At 39.1% G+C, this 15,168-nt stretch overlaps 1 protein-coding gene across 1 annotated transcript in view; it reads left to right on the plus strand.

Annotated features, from left to right (window-relative positions):
* Nucleotides 1-15,168, plus strand: part of LOC121507021 (receptor-type tyrosine-protein phosphatase gamma-like) — a 769,028-nt gene that overhangs the window by 731,396 nt on the left and 22,464 nt on the right. The window contains exons 15-16 of the mRNA XM_041783136.1: nucleotides 4,778-4,869; nucleotides 14,877-14,973. Of these exons, the coding sequence (XP_041639070.1) occupies nucleotides 4,778-4,869; nucleotides 14,877-14,973 (189 nt within the window). The remainder of the gene's footprint in view (nucleotides 1-4,777; nucleotides 4,870-14,876; nucleotides 14,974-15,168) is intronic.

The following is a 15,168-nucleotide window of genomic DNA, read 5'->3' on the forward strand; positions in this document are numbered from 1 at the left end:
CGACCTCTGGTTTGAAAATGACATCTGGTTTTATGAGGGCTGCTTCTAGCAAATGCAACTTAACTGCCAGCTTTGAGAGTGGTATATTTGACATTATACTCTCCATTTTTATGGGGGAGAAATAAATAGAATGATGAAAAGACATTTAGTTTGATTTATGCTTTGATTCTGTTCATTTTCAATTGTTTACTGCTGTTTTAGATGCAGACATGAAGGTTAAGACAGAGGATGCTCATTAGAAAATAAAAGATACGTCTTGGCAAACTGTCTCCAAAATGGAGTAGTATAAAGTATAAAGTTTTGGTAGAATCCTAATTCCAAAAAGGTTGGGACACTGCACAAAATGTCAATACAAACAGAATGATTTTCAAATCTCATAAATCTCATATTTCATTCACACTAGTACATAAACAATATATCAGACATTGAGACTGAGACATTTTACCATTGAATGAAAAATATTAGTTCATTTTGAATTTGATGGCAGCAACACATCTCAAAAAAGTAGGGACAGGGCCATGTTTACCAGTGTGAAGCATCCCCTCTTCTTTTAACATCAGTCTCTAAATGTTTGTGAAGTGAGGAGACCAGTTGCTGGAGCTTCTGAAGCAGTGTTAATTTTGTCAACTTAAAACCATGACTAAAAATGTTTGTGGACAGCCTTTTTTTCCATGACAAAAACTAGACTAAGACTGACAAAAACAGATCTGAGATGACTAAAACTGACACAAAGTAAGTTTAGTTTTCATCAAGATTACTAAAACTAGAGTAAAATGTAGTTTTCGTTGGACATTCAAAATCCATGATATTTCTCCACTGTGGGTAAATCTGTCAAAAACAATGCAGCTGTAGAAAGCAGGGACACCAGGTTTGGCAGAGTGCAGAGAACACACTACTATGATTTGGTACCAAATTTAGGCAAGATAATAAATGCTTGGACTAAAACTAAAGATTAAAACATGAGGACTTTTTGTGGACGAAAACTAGACTAAAATGTTTTGAGTTTTGGTCGACTAAAACTCGACTAAAACTAAAAAGGATAGAAATGACTAAAACGTGACTAAAACTTAAATGCATTTCATTCAAAGACTAAAACTAAGACTAAAATTAAAAATAGCTGCCAAAATTAACACTGTTTGGAAGAGGAATGTTGTCACATTCTTGTCTCACGTAGGATTCTTTGTGCAAAGAAGAATTATTTGCCAGAATGTGGTCATGCAAATCTATCTTGAAATGCTTCAATTCACAGCTTTTATGAGGAACTGGAAACAGTTCAGGCCAATCAGTGTCATTTGAGGAGAGCGAGGTGTTGGCTACAAGTGGGGTTTAGGTGTACTGCAATGCAAAAGCAATGGCTGCCACCAGTCCAGTAGCCAAGTATAGTGGTCATTTTATCAGATCTGGACCAATTGCTTCATAAAATAAAGATTTAAAAATGGTTGATGATGATGATGAAAAAGATGTTTTCGCTCTCCTGTCAACCTGATTGTCATGAGTTTGTGAATGTTACTGGCGAGGTTGGCCAGTGTATACAATGGCTGCTGCCGTGGAAGTTATTAGCACAGGTGTAGTATAGTAGCAGGTTAATCAGAACTGGATAGCATTTATTTATTAAAATAAGAACAACAAGCCCCATTAAAAGCCTATCTTGTCTTCCTTCACCGGCTTAGACAAGAAAGTCTCTTTCTCTGAGTTTCACATAGAAACTTCACCATTCATTTATTATTCATTTATTAATATTCATTGCCAGCCTTTAGAGCTGCAGCTGCACATGTCCTGGCATTTTCTTTTATGACACTGTAAATGTTTTCTTTTGGTGAAAGGTACAGCACCCGCACTCTTGTATTGTGAAGCCATGCTGTTGTGATAGATGCAATATGTTGTTTGTCTTGATAAAATATGCAGGGCCTTCCCTGAAAAAGACATTGTCTGGATGAGAGCATATTTTGTTAAAAAAACCTTTTTACTTTTCAACATTGATACTGCCTCTCCCAATGTGTAAGCTGACTATGCCATAGGCACTAATGCAACCTCATACCATCAGAGATGCAGACTTCAGAACTGTTTGTTGATCAGAAGCTAGATGGCCTGTTTCCTCTTGAGTCCACAGGACACTGTGTGTGTGGTTTCCAAAAGGGATTTTCAAATTTTGATTCATCTGACCACAGAACAGTTTTCCATTTTGCCCGAGTCCATTTTAAATGAGCCCTTGCTCTAGGAGAAGGCAACGTTTATGGATTGTGGTCACTTATGGCTTCCTCTTTGCATGATACAGCTTTAACTTGCATTTGTGGATGGCATGGCCAACTGTGTTGGTAGTAATTCCTGGAAGTTTCCCTGAGGTTTTCAGTGCAGAATCATGCCTGTTTTTAACGTAGTGCTGCCTGAGGGCCTTGAAGATCACCAGCATCCAAAACTGACCTTCAACCTTGTCCCTTGCACACAGGGATTTCTTTTAATCATTTTGTTAAAAACAAAAATCATGGATTCTTCCATCTTTCTGTAGCCATACCTTGGTGTATGTTGTGTTTTTCAACACAAAAACGAGTACATTAAATATGCCATGGTGTAAGTGATTCTATACAGCCATCTGTAAAATGTCAAAGCATATTTTTCCTGTAGTTAATTGGCTTCTCTAGACCCCCCTGTTAACACTCAGCACCACGCTGCGTTTACTGACACAAATAATTCTGACACATTTACATACCTAAATGAGCATCTTGTGAGACACAAAGTGAGAGGGAGCCAGTGTACGCCCTTGTTAATATTTGATGAAGACTAAACCGAAGGGAGCTGAGGGAGAAATTTAGCTGTTGTGTAATGTTTTTACATCCATTTCACTAAACAGGCTCCTATCATCTGGCTTTAGTTCAGCTCTTTTTGCTGTCAGAGTCTGAGGAACGGCATCTACTGTACAATTATTTGTTTAGTGTTTGCATTATGATAAAACATGTATTCCACTCCTGTGCCAGGGGCTAAAATCCCCCCAAAGGCAGCGAAACATCGTATCGACAATATTTCTTGAGCTTTCCTTGTGTGTTTTTAATTGCTTGGTGCTCTGTGGGAAAGCAGAGAAACTAAACGTTGCTTAGTTTGCGTTTTTCCTGACGGAGACTTTTGTAAGGAAGGGCTTTAATCAAAGCACCCGAGCACCACGGTGAGAGCTAACATTAGCCCTTAACTCTATCCCTTTTATTCACTCATCAGCTTATTTTTATGCATAACACAGGATAGATCACAGTTCTTACTGTGGTTTAAAAAAACCTGAAAAGCCTTTAGTGTAGTCAGACAGCTTTTTGTCCATGCTTCTGTAACTTTGTTAGAGCCAGGTAAGCATAAAATGGAAGGAACACCACCCTACACATGACAACATTTAATGACAGAGACCAAAAACCAGTCTCTACTCTCGACCCTTAAAGTCTTGCACAGTCAAAAGGGACAGGCTAAATGTGGCTAGCTGTTAGCTACCTAGTCCAGCTCCTCTCTAGTGTATTTTACAGATACTGTTCAGTGTATGAGCAAGCAGACAAAAGCCAGAGTCTTTCTGCCCTACCAGTCTTACCATACTGTGACGCCTGGGCACTGACGGATGCAGGCTGGACTCTTTTGTGACGACTTTTCTTTAATGTGTTTTTGGGTGTCCTCGGCAAGAGATCTTATGCTCAGGAGAGCAGAGATGGGGAGGGTCAGCTGTTTGATATGGGAACAGCAGCTGTGCTTCTACAGGCACCTGGCATGCCTTCCCAGGCCGGATTCAGTTATTTATTTAACCTTTATTTAACCAAATGAAATCACATTGAGATCCAGATCTCTTTCACAAGGGTGACATGGCCAATAGGTCAGTAGCGCCAGTGTTATCCAGCTCACTGCGTACTGGGTGTCTGGGACATGGTGGGTTGGACTTGACCTGCATGTGTTGTGGAGGGTCAGCTGGGAAGATACCTGCAGACATGGGGCATGGGACTGGCACAGGCCCGATGGATGGCCATCAGGAGGCCAGAGCAGTACAGGACCAATGTTGATGCTCACACGCTCACATACCTGACCTGTCCCGATGTTTTGCAGGGCGCATTGTATAAACACTTGTGTTGTTGTCCTAAATCAGAAAGTTGGTCCTCAGTTTCTGACATCTGTCTAACTTAAGGCTTCATGTTAACTGACATTGCAATGGCTACGTTTGTTGTGCTTCCTCCTCTTTGTCAGCTTGCTTCCTGATTGGCTATCGATGATGACAAAATTGACAATTAAACGACAAAAAAAATGACTACTAAATCAAGGACAAGAATGACTTTGGAAATAATGAGGAAAATGAGGACAGAAAAACGATGAATGGGACAAAGAAAATGATGACAAAATGAGGAAAATAATTTTGGAAAAAAAACGACAAAAGAAACAAAAAAATATGACTAATGAATATGAAAATGATGACAAAAAAAAAAAAAGTTGATAAAAAAAGAAGAAAACGCTGATGAAAACAACAAAAATGACAACAAAAAAAGACAAAAGCATTTAAAACAACATCTGAACATTTGTTTGGACTGAAAACCTGAAAAACAGCACGAGTGATGTTTTATTTTTTTCTCATCCACTCTTTCTAACATAAAGGAAGATGGTTCATTTCTCAAAAACTAGCAGTTTGAAAACCTGCAGATAAATCTTATGGCACCTAAAATGTTCTTAATGCCTGCTAAACTGTGTCTAGTAAATGCTGAACATTCAGAGGTCATCAGGGCCAGTTTTCTACTGCTTTGTTCACAGTCTTGTCTCTTCTCTGCAGATGACATGGAGGCAGTTCCAGTCAAGCAGTTCATCAAGCACGTCACTGAACTCCACTCAAACAACCATCATGGATTCTCTGAGGACTTTGAGGTAAGCGGCTAATTGTTAAGGCATCAGTAGGCATGAACAAACTGTTTAGTTTTACCATCAGTTTGCAGTATTTTTCTAAATTCATAGTTCCATCATATTTCAAGGTGAGATGGTTTGCATGCTGGCAAGAAACACATATGCTTGTTATTAATACAATGAGGGCTCGCTCTCAGCATAGTTCATATAGATGCTTACCTGGGGCTGCAAGCTTCAAATTTTGAACAAAGCCCCCAAAATGTAAACCACCCTCCAGATTATCAGCCTTCCTCTGCGCTGCTCCCTCTACACCCTCCAGTACAATGACAGGAGAAGAGATATTTTGGGGTATTTACATGAGGAACATTAACTCAGTCTCTCTGTTCTTATCATAAAAGGAAGGGTAAGCAGTTCGACCCTGAAGTAACTTGGAGAATGTAGATGTTCATAGCATTTTGCACCAAATCAGACTTTCTCCAAGGGAAATCTAAGGGCTAGAGTCAGCAGTGCATCCAATAGTAAGAAAACCACATAAACTCTCATTTCAAGTGGCGTTTTCATCCACCTGATGTTCTGATATCAGTTCTTATTTCTTCTTCACCTGAGGGCCTCGTTTGACTATTTAGCTGCTATTCCTCGGCTATGTTAATTACAAACCATGCATGGAGCTGAAAAGTTACTGTATAGGGAGTTTATTTTTGCTGAAGCAGCAGCCCACTGCAGCCAAAAGCTGAATGATGAGATCTAACTGAAAAATGAGGCTTAGTGAGTCAAAGGGGAGCCGCAGATTTAGGTGGTAGCTCTCTACAGGTTTTCCACTGACTCTATTTGTCACAGATCCTACAATTATTCCTTTAAGTAGACCGGTCATTATGTCTGCTTTGCTTCTTCACACACTTCTGAGAAAAGCCACACACCAAATAGATAATGAAAGCACCCACGGTAAAAAATTATGAAAAGCAAAAACAGCCACATACTAAGTGATCTGAGTTTTCATGGAGAAAATGAGAGGGCAATTTCAGTGATGGGCAATTTAGCAGGGTTGTATCACTTTCATGCTTCATCACACCAGCTAAAGCTGTTAAAATAGTTCTTTTTTTATTTACTTGCAGCTTTTTTCCTGCTTTGACCAATCACTTTGCATTCCTGGTTCACTCTCTTCCTAGAAAGAGAAAAGAAAACCCCTGTGCACCCCCTTAATATGGTTCTTAATTTGGAAAAACAGAGCAGTCACACACCACTGGTGTGTCTGTGGACACTGCAGAGAGCTAAGGGAGACCCTTGTCAAATGATATGACCCTCTTCCCACTTTGTCTCCAAGCCCACTGACCCGGTTTCTTCCTCGTCTTCTGACAGAGAGGAGGCCGCGGGCATCAGTTGTCACTGTTTAATGGCTTTCTAAAATGGAAAATAAAGGAGATGTAAGGATGAAAATCATACCGATAATTGCTTTCATTGTAGCAGGTATTTCTGGGTTTAACCCTTAGAGCTCACGCGGCACAGGTTCCTGCCGTAGGCACAACTTTGGTAAATTGCCATGGGAATAACACACAGCTCCTTATATGGACATCCTGGGGGGGTGTGTTTAGTGGTCACATCTTTAGTCTTTACAAAATATGTTTTCCATCTTCTTATGTGTTATTGTGTCAAAGTTAGGATTAATTTCATATCACACTTTTTTAAGTCTAAGAACAGCATTGCCATGTATGATAGAAGAGAAGTGTTATTTAAAGTTCAATCACTTTAAAACTGTAACTCCGATGCACTTGCTTGTTTTTTCCTCTGAAAATTGTGCTGTTCAAAAAAAAAAAACGCCGCCTATCACACCTCTGTAGCACTAACAGAACGTTTACGTCTAGTGAGCCTGAAACTTAGCAGAATTTCCAGGGTCTTGAAAGATTAAATCCACACCAGTAACTCCAATATTGAGCGTCATTTAATCCATTCATAATCAATTTTCGATCATTCCTGCAGTTAGACGGTTACCCCACCACCATATTATCTGTTTATACCCCAGAATGCATTGCAACTGGGCCATGACAACTAGGGGTGTAAACCACCAGTTTCATCATGATACGATACGATACGAAACGAAACGATATTGATTCTCGGAATAACGATTCGATATTTGCCAATATCACAAAGTCTGCCATGATACGATTTCGAATCAATTCAATTTAGAGGCCTGCGATCGATATCAGAGGATATTGTGAACCCATTTACCACAATCTGTTCCTTTTCACTTAAAAGAAATAAACGTAACATTGATAGGTTTTGAGAATTGTATTGCCCAATGTTTAAGGCATTTACATGAAAAACATTCTTTAACAAAGTGAACAAATGCTTGTGTTTCACTCTAAAGTGCTACAGTTTTCAGTTTTAAATGCACAGTATTTAGTCAGCATTGTGACTCGTGGCGGGGCAGAAACTCTCATAACCTAGCGCGCAGGGGGGATTTTCAAAATTAAAGCGTAAGGTAAAATTGGCGATTAATATTGATGTTTATACTTTCAATCGATTTGACTAAATCATTGCTCAAACAATCGATATATTGATCCAGATGGATGAATCGTTACACCCCTAATGACAACCAGTGTGAGGCTGTTTCATTGTCACATCATGCTTTGCTAATCAGCTTATATGCAGACTTAAATTCAACCACCAGACAAAGAAGAGGTGAAACTGCAGCCTTTAGACAGTCGTACAGTATCTTATCTATCAGATGAACCAAACAGATGTTACTGAGCATAAAAATGTGAAACAGCAAGTTAAGCAGCATTCTCCACCTTCAGGACAAATTCTGTTTCAACCTCCAGCAGTTTCACACACTTTCAGGATCTCCTGAGCACCAAAGCTGCTTTCAGCTTATAGTAAACCAACATCTCAATTAACCACTTTATGTTGGGTTCATGTAGCAAGGTCAGATAACAGTAATGAGCACCGCGCCGGCCTGAAAGAGCACGTTATCCTGTAGAACTCACACTGAGCTGCAGTCTGGATCCTAAGATGGATTTAATCTATTACAGGTATCAGTTAAGACAGACGTGTGTGATCACTCAAAAAAAATCATGCTATGTTGAAGAGGTCTCATACCACATGCTTAGGGCCTCACTTTGGCTAGGGGCGGCCCTGCTTTTACAGTCAAAAGCAAGTGGTCACAGATAGTAAAATGCTGATTTTGTGATTTGATTGGTGTGGCTTTTGAAATTTAAATCACTGTCAAGTATTAATCCAAGATGCTTTGCTTCCATCTCACAGTTTAAAGAGAATGAGAACACTCGAAATAAACAAAATGAACACTGGACAAATATAAAACCTTGACAAAGTTTATACACACTGATGCAGCCAAATGCACCAAACTTGAGGATTTTTACATTTTAATCAAAACAAGCTTGCTGCATGATGTAAAGGTGTTGAAGGACACATGCCAAGTAAGCTTGCAGTGCCAGATGCCAGATCTGCAACACAAAACCCAACAAATAATGGTACTTGGAAGGGAAGGTTGCACTTCACAACAATGAAGCTTGTCTGCAGGATTCTTAGCCTCAACTCAAAAACACCACTTTCATTCCACTAGTTTATTTGGCTCACAATTCAATAACAAACACGTCTTAGCACAAGGCCTTCATCAGAGCCTCTTAAGGGGTCCTGCACTCTGATGAAGGCCTTGTGCCGAAACCTGAGCCTTTCTTTATTTTTTAGTTAAACTTTGAAATGTCTGTGTTTTGTCCTTCATAACTTGGATTTTGAGATGTGCTGCCTTCTTTTAAACTTCACCACCATATTTAGACATGATATCAAAAGTGCTAAAAGCAGTGCCAAGTCTCCAGAGCATGCCATTGAGAGATGGCTGTTTTCATAATGGTAAAAATCATTAACAATCGTGAACATGGGCATAGCGGTGGGGGGGGGGGGGGGGGGGGGGGGCACTGATTACCCGGGCCCACAGTAGGGAGGGGCACTTGGGAAGTCTGCAATGAAAAGTGTGTTTTTATTTATTTTTCTTAGTAATCAGTGTCATTATTGAATCCAAAGCAACTAAATTAATTGGTCAACAGACTGAAATTTTTCAGTGAAAGTTTATCATAGAGCCTAACTATCCATCCATCCATTTTCTATACCCCTTATTCCATTCCGGGTCGGGGGTGGGCTGGAGCCTATCCCAGCTGTCATTGGGCGAGAGGCAGGGTACACCCTGGACTGGTCGCCAGTCAATTGCAGGGCTGACATATAGAGACGGACAACACATAGAGACAGACAACCAGGCATGCTCACATTCACACCTACGGCCAATTTAGAGTGATCAATTAACCTAATGAGCATGTTTTGGTGGTGGGAGGAAGCCGGAGTACCCGGAGAGAACCCATGCGTGCACAGGGAGAACATGCAAACTCCTCACAGAAAGGCCCTGTTCGGGAAGCAAACCAGCAACCTTCTTGCTGTGAGGCAACAGCGCTAACCACTGCACCGCCGTGCCACCCCTAGAGCGTAACTATTATAATAAAAATGTTCCCAAAAAATTCCTGAAAAAAATCAAGCAAATTTCCCCTAAAATTTATAATAACTCCATTTATATAGCACTTTCATAAACAGTTGTTACAAAGTGCTTTACACACAGCAAGGGCAAAAATTTCGGGAAAAAAAACATCAACAATCAGAGCAGAAGAGGAGCTCTGTAAATTAAAAAAAGAAGGGCATGTGGATACAGAGGGAAAAAAAAACAAAAATGAAAATGACACAAGTAGATCTTGAATGGCAGTTACAGTAGAAGATTATAACATCTAAAATATGATGGAGTCAGCCAAAAATAAAATGATTCCTATGATAATCTTCCGGATGTGGGAGAAGGAGAGAGTTAAATACATATATTAAAACAAACAACCAAACAAATACATGAAAATGATGACAGCACATCAGTGGGGATAAAAACAAAGATAAGATTCAAAACAGAAATTTAATGGAAACAAGGACAGGTAAGTACAATTTAGGTAAGTAAACACGAGATAATAAAGTAAATAAGATAAGAAAGAAGGGTATAAATTATAAAAAGAATAAGAGTAGCAGTGTAAATAAAAGAGAAGTAATAAAATAGATAAATGGTTAGAAGGGACATCACATAAAAGCAAGTCTGTTAAAGTGAGTGATTTAAAAGATGTCACTGAATCTGCCAGCGTTATCTCCTCAGGCCGGTCATTCCAAAGTCAAGGAGCCCTGACAGTGAATGCCCTGTCTACTTTACATTTACACCTCGACTTTGGAACGGCCAGGAAGCCCCCGCTCAAGGCTCTTAGGCTGCAAGAGGGGTCAGCATTTCACAAATGTGACCTGATGCTAGACCCACACGGGCTTTAAAAGTGGTCTGTAAAATCCTAAAATTTATTCTAAAAGTAACAGGAAGCCAGTGGAGGGGAGCGAGGATAGGGGTGATGTGGTCTCATCTGTTAAAACTGGTCATAGCAAATTCTAAAAAAGAAAAATGTAGAAATGTATTCCCCAAATTTCATGTAAATGTCAGAAACATCCAGACAAATCCCTTTAATTTCCACAAAAAATTTCAAAGGACATCTTCCATCCCAAAATTTCCCAATCCAACTCCAAAATATTATAAATAAATTTCCCAAATCCAATGAAAAATACAAAAGATGGAAAAACAAAACAAATCAAACAAAAAAGGAGCAAATCAAAGCAATTTCCCTAAATCTTACAATTAAATTTACATGAAAATAGTGATTATTTCCAAGAAAATTCACCAAAATATCAAAACAATTAATCATTCAACATTTCAAGCAAATGACTTCAACTTTAATGGACATTCTGGATAATTATCAAGAATATTCTAACTGCAGAGATTAATACTATGCTTTAGGAAAGCCAAAATGTGATGTCCTCGTATGTGCATGGAGGGTCTTAGGAGGTTAAATGAATAGATATTTGGAGAAATGGTGCAACATTTGTTGCTTGGCTAGCCGGTAAGGGGGGGGCTCCCTGTAATATTCTTTCTGGGAGCCTGAAATCCTGAGCTACGTCCCTGGTTGTGAACATGTACTTATATGTGTCAAATAAAAAATTTGATCATATTTCGGTGAAATATTCAATGAAAGGTGTGCAGAACCGGGCACTTAGCTGAAACTGTTAAACTCCAGCAAAAGGTTATGAGCTGAAGTTGGCTGGTCCGAGTCATGAAACCCTAAAGATGAGTCCCACACCAGACCTGGTTCCTTCTGTGAATGTCTTTTTGTTGAGCATTAGGTCTGGCATCTATTTTCATTTTTTAGTTCTGTTTTTCAACATCAGTTAAATCAATAGAAACAATATTGTCTTACTCTATCAAAATCGCAATCAATCATTTTTATTGTCATTGTACGTTTTACAATGAAAGTGTTTTTGCAGTTCCATTTAGTGGTCGAGCAGTTTCTCATTAAATATTAAAACTGCTCTTGCATAGGTGCTGTTTTTTAGTCTCTTTGTCTGATTTGAAAAACATTTGAAATTTGTTTAAAACTTGAAATATTTCGGCCCTGATAGTCACAAAGCTAAATTTCCTCACATCAGCTTCAGGTTAAACATCAAACTCAGCTGGAGATGATTACATTGAGTGCAACCTTAAACTGCAGACTGGCTGTTTGCACGCTTTTATGTCGTCAGATTTTATGTAGAAATAAAAGAATGATATCATAATTCAGATTAACTTTGGGTTTTAAATGTATGTCTGTATTTACGTACCATCTGCTGGTCACATCACCCGTCTGCGACATCATCAGCAGTCAAACCCCGTCTCTTCCCATCATACCTGCAACCTGACCCGTTCACACATACTCACCACGAAGCCTCCGGCGCTCAAAATAAATCCCCATCCCAATTAGTGTGATGAAACCGTGTAGAATGGTGCTAAAACAAGGCAGTGGCCTGTAAAGCTCCAGAGGAAATGAGACAGAGGGGTCAGAGCCAAATCCAGCGCCTGCCCTCCCCGTAGGCCGTGCTGAGCTAGCAGCCAACAGCTGTTTGCCTGGCAGGAGCTCGACATTAAACACTGACATATATACACAGGCTGCTAATCCCAGAACTGCTCACTGTCATTTTTAGGACTTCATGTTTAGGACAGCCATCCAAGGGGGAGTAAACACGTAGTGAAATACTTAATATAGAGATACAAGAAGTGCAAGGAAAGCTTTCCAAAATTAAATAAGTGATGAATTTTCAGCTTTTATTAGACTATAGCTCTTGGAACACAGTGGCTGTTTCTATACAGCACGAGCAACATCTCATTTAAAGACTGTGAAACATGAAAAAAAAGTACAGCAGCTTGGACGGTGGCCGTGCAATTTAAAGATCTGCAGACTGGTTTTATCCCCAGACCTGGAATATTTGGTATGCCTGTTTAATTCAGACGAAATAGTTAATGAAGTAGCCTGCTCCTCTTGGGTAGCAGTTGGGGATGATGGATGGTTCAAACCAATAAAGGACTTTGACCTGGGGGACTGAGGTTTCTATTTCTATGTGAGCCCAACAGTCAGTCTTTTTTATTTTAAGAAGTTGACATTTTGCATGCAGAACATGCATGTATGAGTTGAACCAAAAATACCCATTTTCCATATCCAAATCAGGAACTTTAGGTACTTTGGTACAGTCCAAGGCCAGGTTCAGGGGCGTCACTAAGGGTTGAAGGTAAAGCATGTGTAGCCCATGCCAGAAATTTTTTTTACACACCTTAAAAGGCTTTATTAATTACTTTATTATTAGTTATAGAGCATTTATCAGGAACTTCTGTCTTGCTCACTCCCTTTTCTTTCCCTGCTTTCTTTGGAAGACCCTGTGCCTCTTCTTTCCTGAGCCTTCAGGAGGTCTTTCTTTTGTCAGAACAGTCGTGGCAAGTTTATGACCGTGAAGCAGTGGCGAAAAGCGACGTAAAATATACCTGAGTACATAACAGAAATGAATGGAAGGAAACAAGAGAGAGTACGCAATGCAATGCTGCGGTAATGTATTTTTTTGTTCGTAAGTAAAGTAAAGAAAACGACAGAACTTTAGAAGTTACAACTAAGTTCCCACATATCCATTAATGCGCTAAGTAAAATATAAACGTGGTATATCAGTGATTCTCGTCCTGTGGCTCTGGAGCAGCATGTGGCTCTGTAGTGACTCATTGCAACTCTTTAGAGGCTCAGAAAAACAATTATCCTCTAAAAACCTTTAAAAATTCTGTCATCAGTAAAGATTCCCGCAAGTCAAGCTCAATAAATCTATTTCCAACACCAAAAAACAGGCTTTAATTGCCTAATTTAAGTGAAAACTTTTATTTCTTTTAGTATAAATACTATTACCATCAGGTGTGCATGCGACAGAGAAATTTGCGAAGGAGAAAGAGAGCAGAGGAAATCACTACTGGTGTGTCTCTTCAGTAAGGTGTGCTGTCTTGTGTTCAAATTGAAGGCTCTTATTCCCTGTTGATGCTCTCCCACACTTGTAGTTTATGATGATTGTTGCGAGATGCGTCATCATTACGACTCTAACACACCTGTTGAGGTAACATAATTTCTATGATCTGTAAATGTGGGTGTTTTCTGTGATCTTTAATGTATTACTGATAATAAATACTGTCAAAAGAGCAGAAATATGAAACCAAATCTATTAAATCAGGCAGGTTGGAACAATGTGTCTTAAAAGAGCTGCAGGTGTCAGGCAGGGCCGGTTTTAGTCTTTTGGAGGCAAAGACGAATATGAGGCCCCTCCCCTTTTAGCTAAAAGCATCAATAATGTGTGTAAAAAATATAAAGTATCTCCTTTTAAGTTAATAAAACCACAGAGCAACAGTAAATGTCTAAATGTGACATATAAATACCAAAATAATTCTTTAGCTCATTGAAAAGCTCAACTTCGGTTCATTCTTATATTTTAACAAGTCTTTCAGCCAGGTGGAGCTTACATAAATAAAAAATACATGCTCATTATCAGTGAGCTATCCTTTTTTCTGACACTACAGACATTTTTATGTAGCCTGTTGCATCCCATTAAACCACACAACAATCCACCAATTCATTGTTTCATTCTATTTGAACTATGGATCAATAGTTCTATGGATCAACCTCCCTGGATGGACTGTGATTCTCACAAAAGTATTTTTAAGACAATTAGGCAAAGTTGAGTACCACTGGTGTAGACTGTCTTCAGTTTTATTAGGACAGCATGAACAGTCTGAAAGAAGAAAGAGAGGTGTTATGGAACTATACATCATTAGATATTAAACGCCTAAATTGTATCATTTGAGATATATGTCTACTTTCCAGGCTGTTGTTTGTTGATTCAGAATATGAATGTGTTTGTTGTACCATGCCTTCAGGCCAAGAAATTAGGCAACGATGGCAAGCATGAAGGTTTGTTGTTAATTTAAAAAAAAAAGGGTATTTGTTATGACCAAGGAGTGAGGAAAAGGGGAGAAATGATAGAGCTGGAATCAACCCAAGCAGGTAGAACTGGGCGAGCTGCTTTTTATGAGTTATTACAGCATGGTGGATATGGGACATTAAGAAAGTTCATTCTGCATCTGCAACAGAAAAGCCTGCAAAAATGATAACTGGAATAGTGTTAGCAATAAACAAGAAGCATGTTGAGGTGTATGGCAAAACTGTGTGACAATACCCTAACCCCAAAATGATGACATTGTAAGACATCCTAACCATGTCTAGACAATTATGAGTATCGGGAGAAAACAATAAGACACTAAGTCTGGAGCAAATGTAACCGACTTTAACAGAAGAAACAATTCAGATGCATTAGTAAAATAAAGGTCAAAAGATCATCAGACAAAACAATTAGATGTGCAGTGAATCCAAAATGTAAGAAAGCATTTATTTCAGAGCACTGTTTCTCTACATTTAGACATACCTTGTGCAGAAATAAAGGTTAGGGTTCACCAGAAACATCAGGTTTTCTCCTCTGGTGACACCTTTGTCCAGAAACGTTTTCAGACAGCTAACGTGTGAAGTCTTATCAGACTGACAGAGATACGTCTGTGTTTGTGTGTCGTTTCTCAGGAGGTTCAGCGTTGCACGGCAGATATGAAGATCACATCAGAGCACTCCAACCACCCCGACAACAAGCACAAAAACAGATACATCAACATCGTGGCCTGTGAGTATCAACATTTACAGCATAGACATGCCTGGTTTATACTTTTATATAGTGACCACTGTAAAAATAAAGGCTGAATGGTTTATTTCAGATCTGAATTGTACCTATCTTTATGGAGATGTATAAGTGTAGACTGTTTTTATGGTTTGCGTTTGACACGTTTTAGTCATGCCTTCTGCATGGATTTTGGTAGTT

The sequence above is a fragment of the Cheilinus undulatus genome, linkage group 3 (genome assembly GCF_018320785.1).
Source record: "Cheilinus undulatus linkage group 3, ASM1832078v1, whole genome shotgun sequence".
Classification (NCBI taxonomy): domain Eukaryota; kingdom Metazoa; phylum Chordata; class Actinopteri; order Labriformes; family Labridae; genus Cheilinus; species Cheilinus undulatus.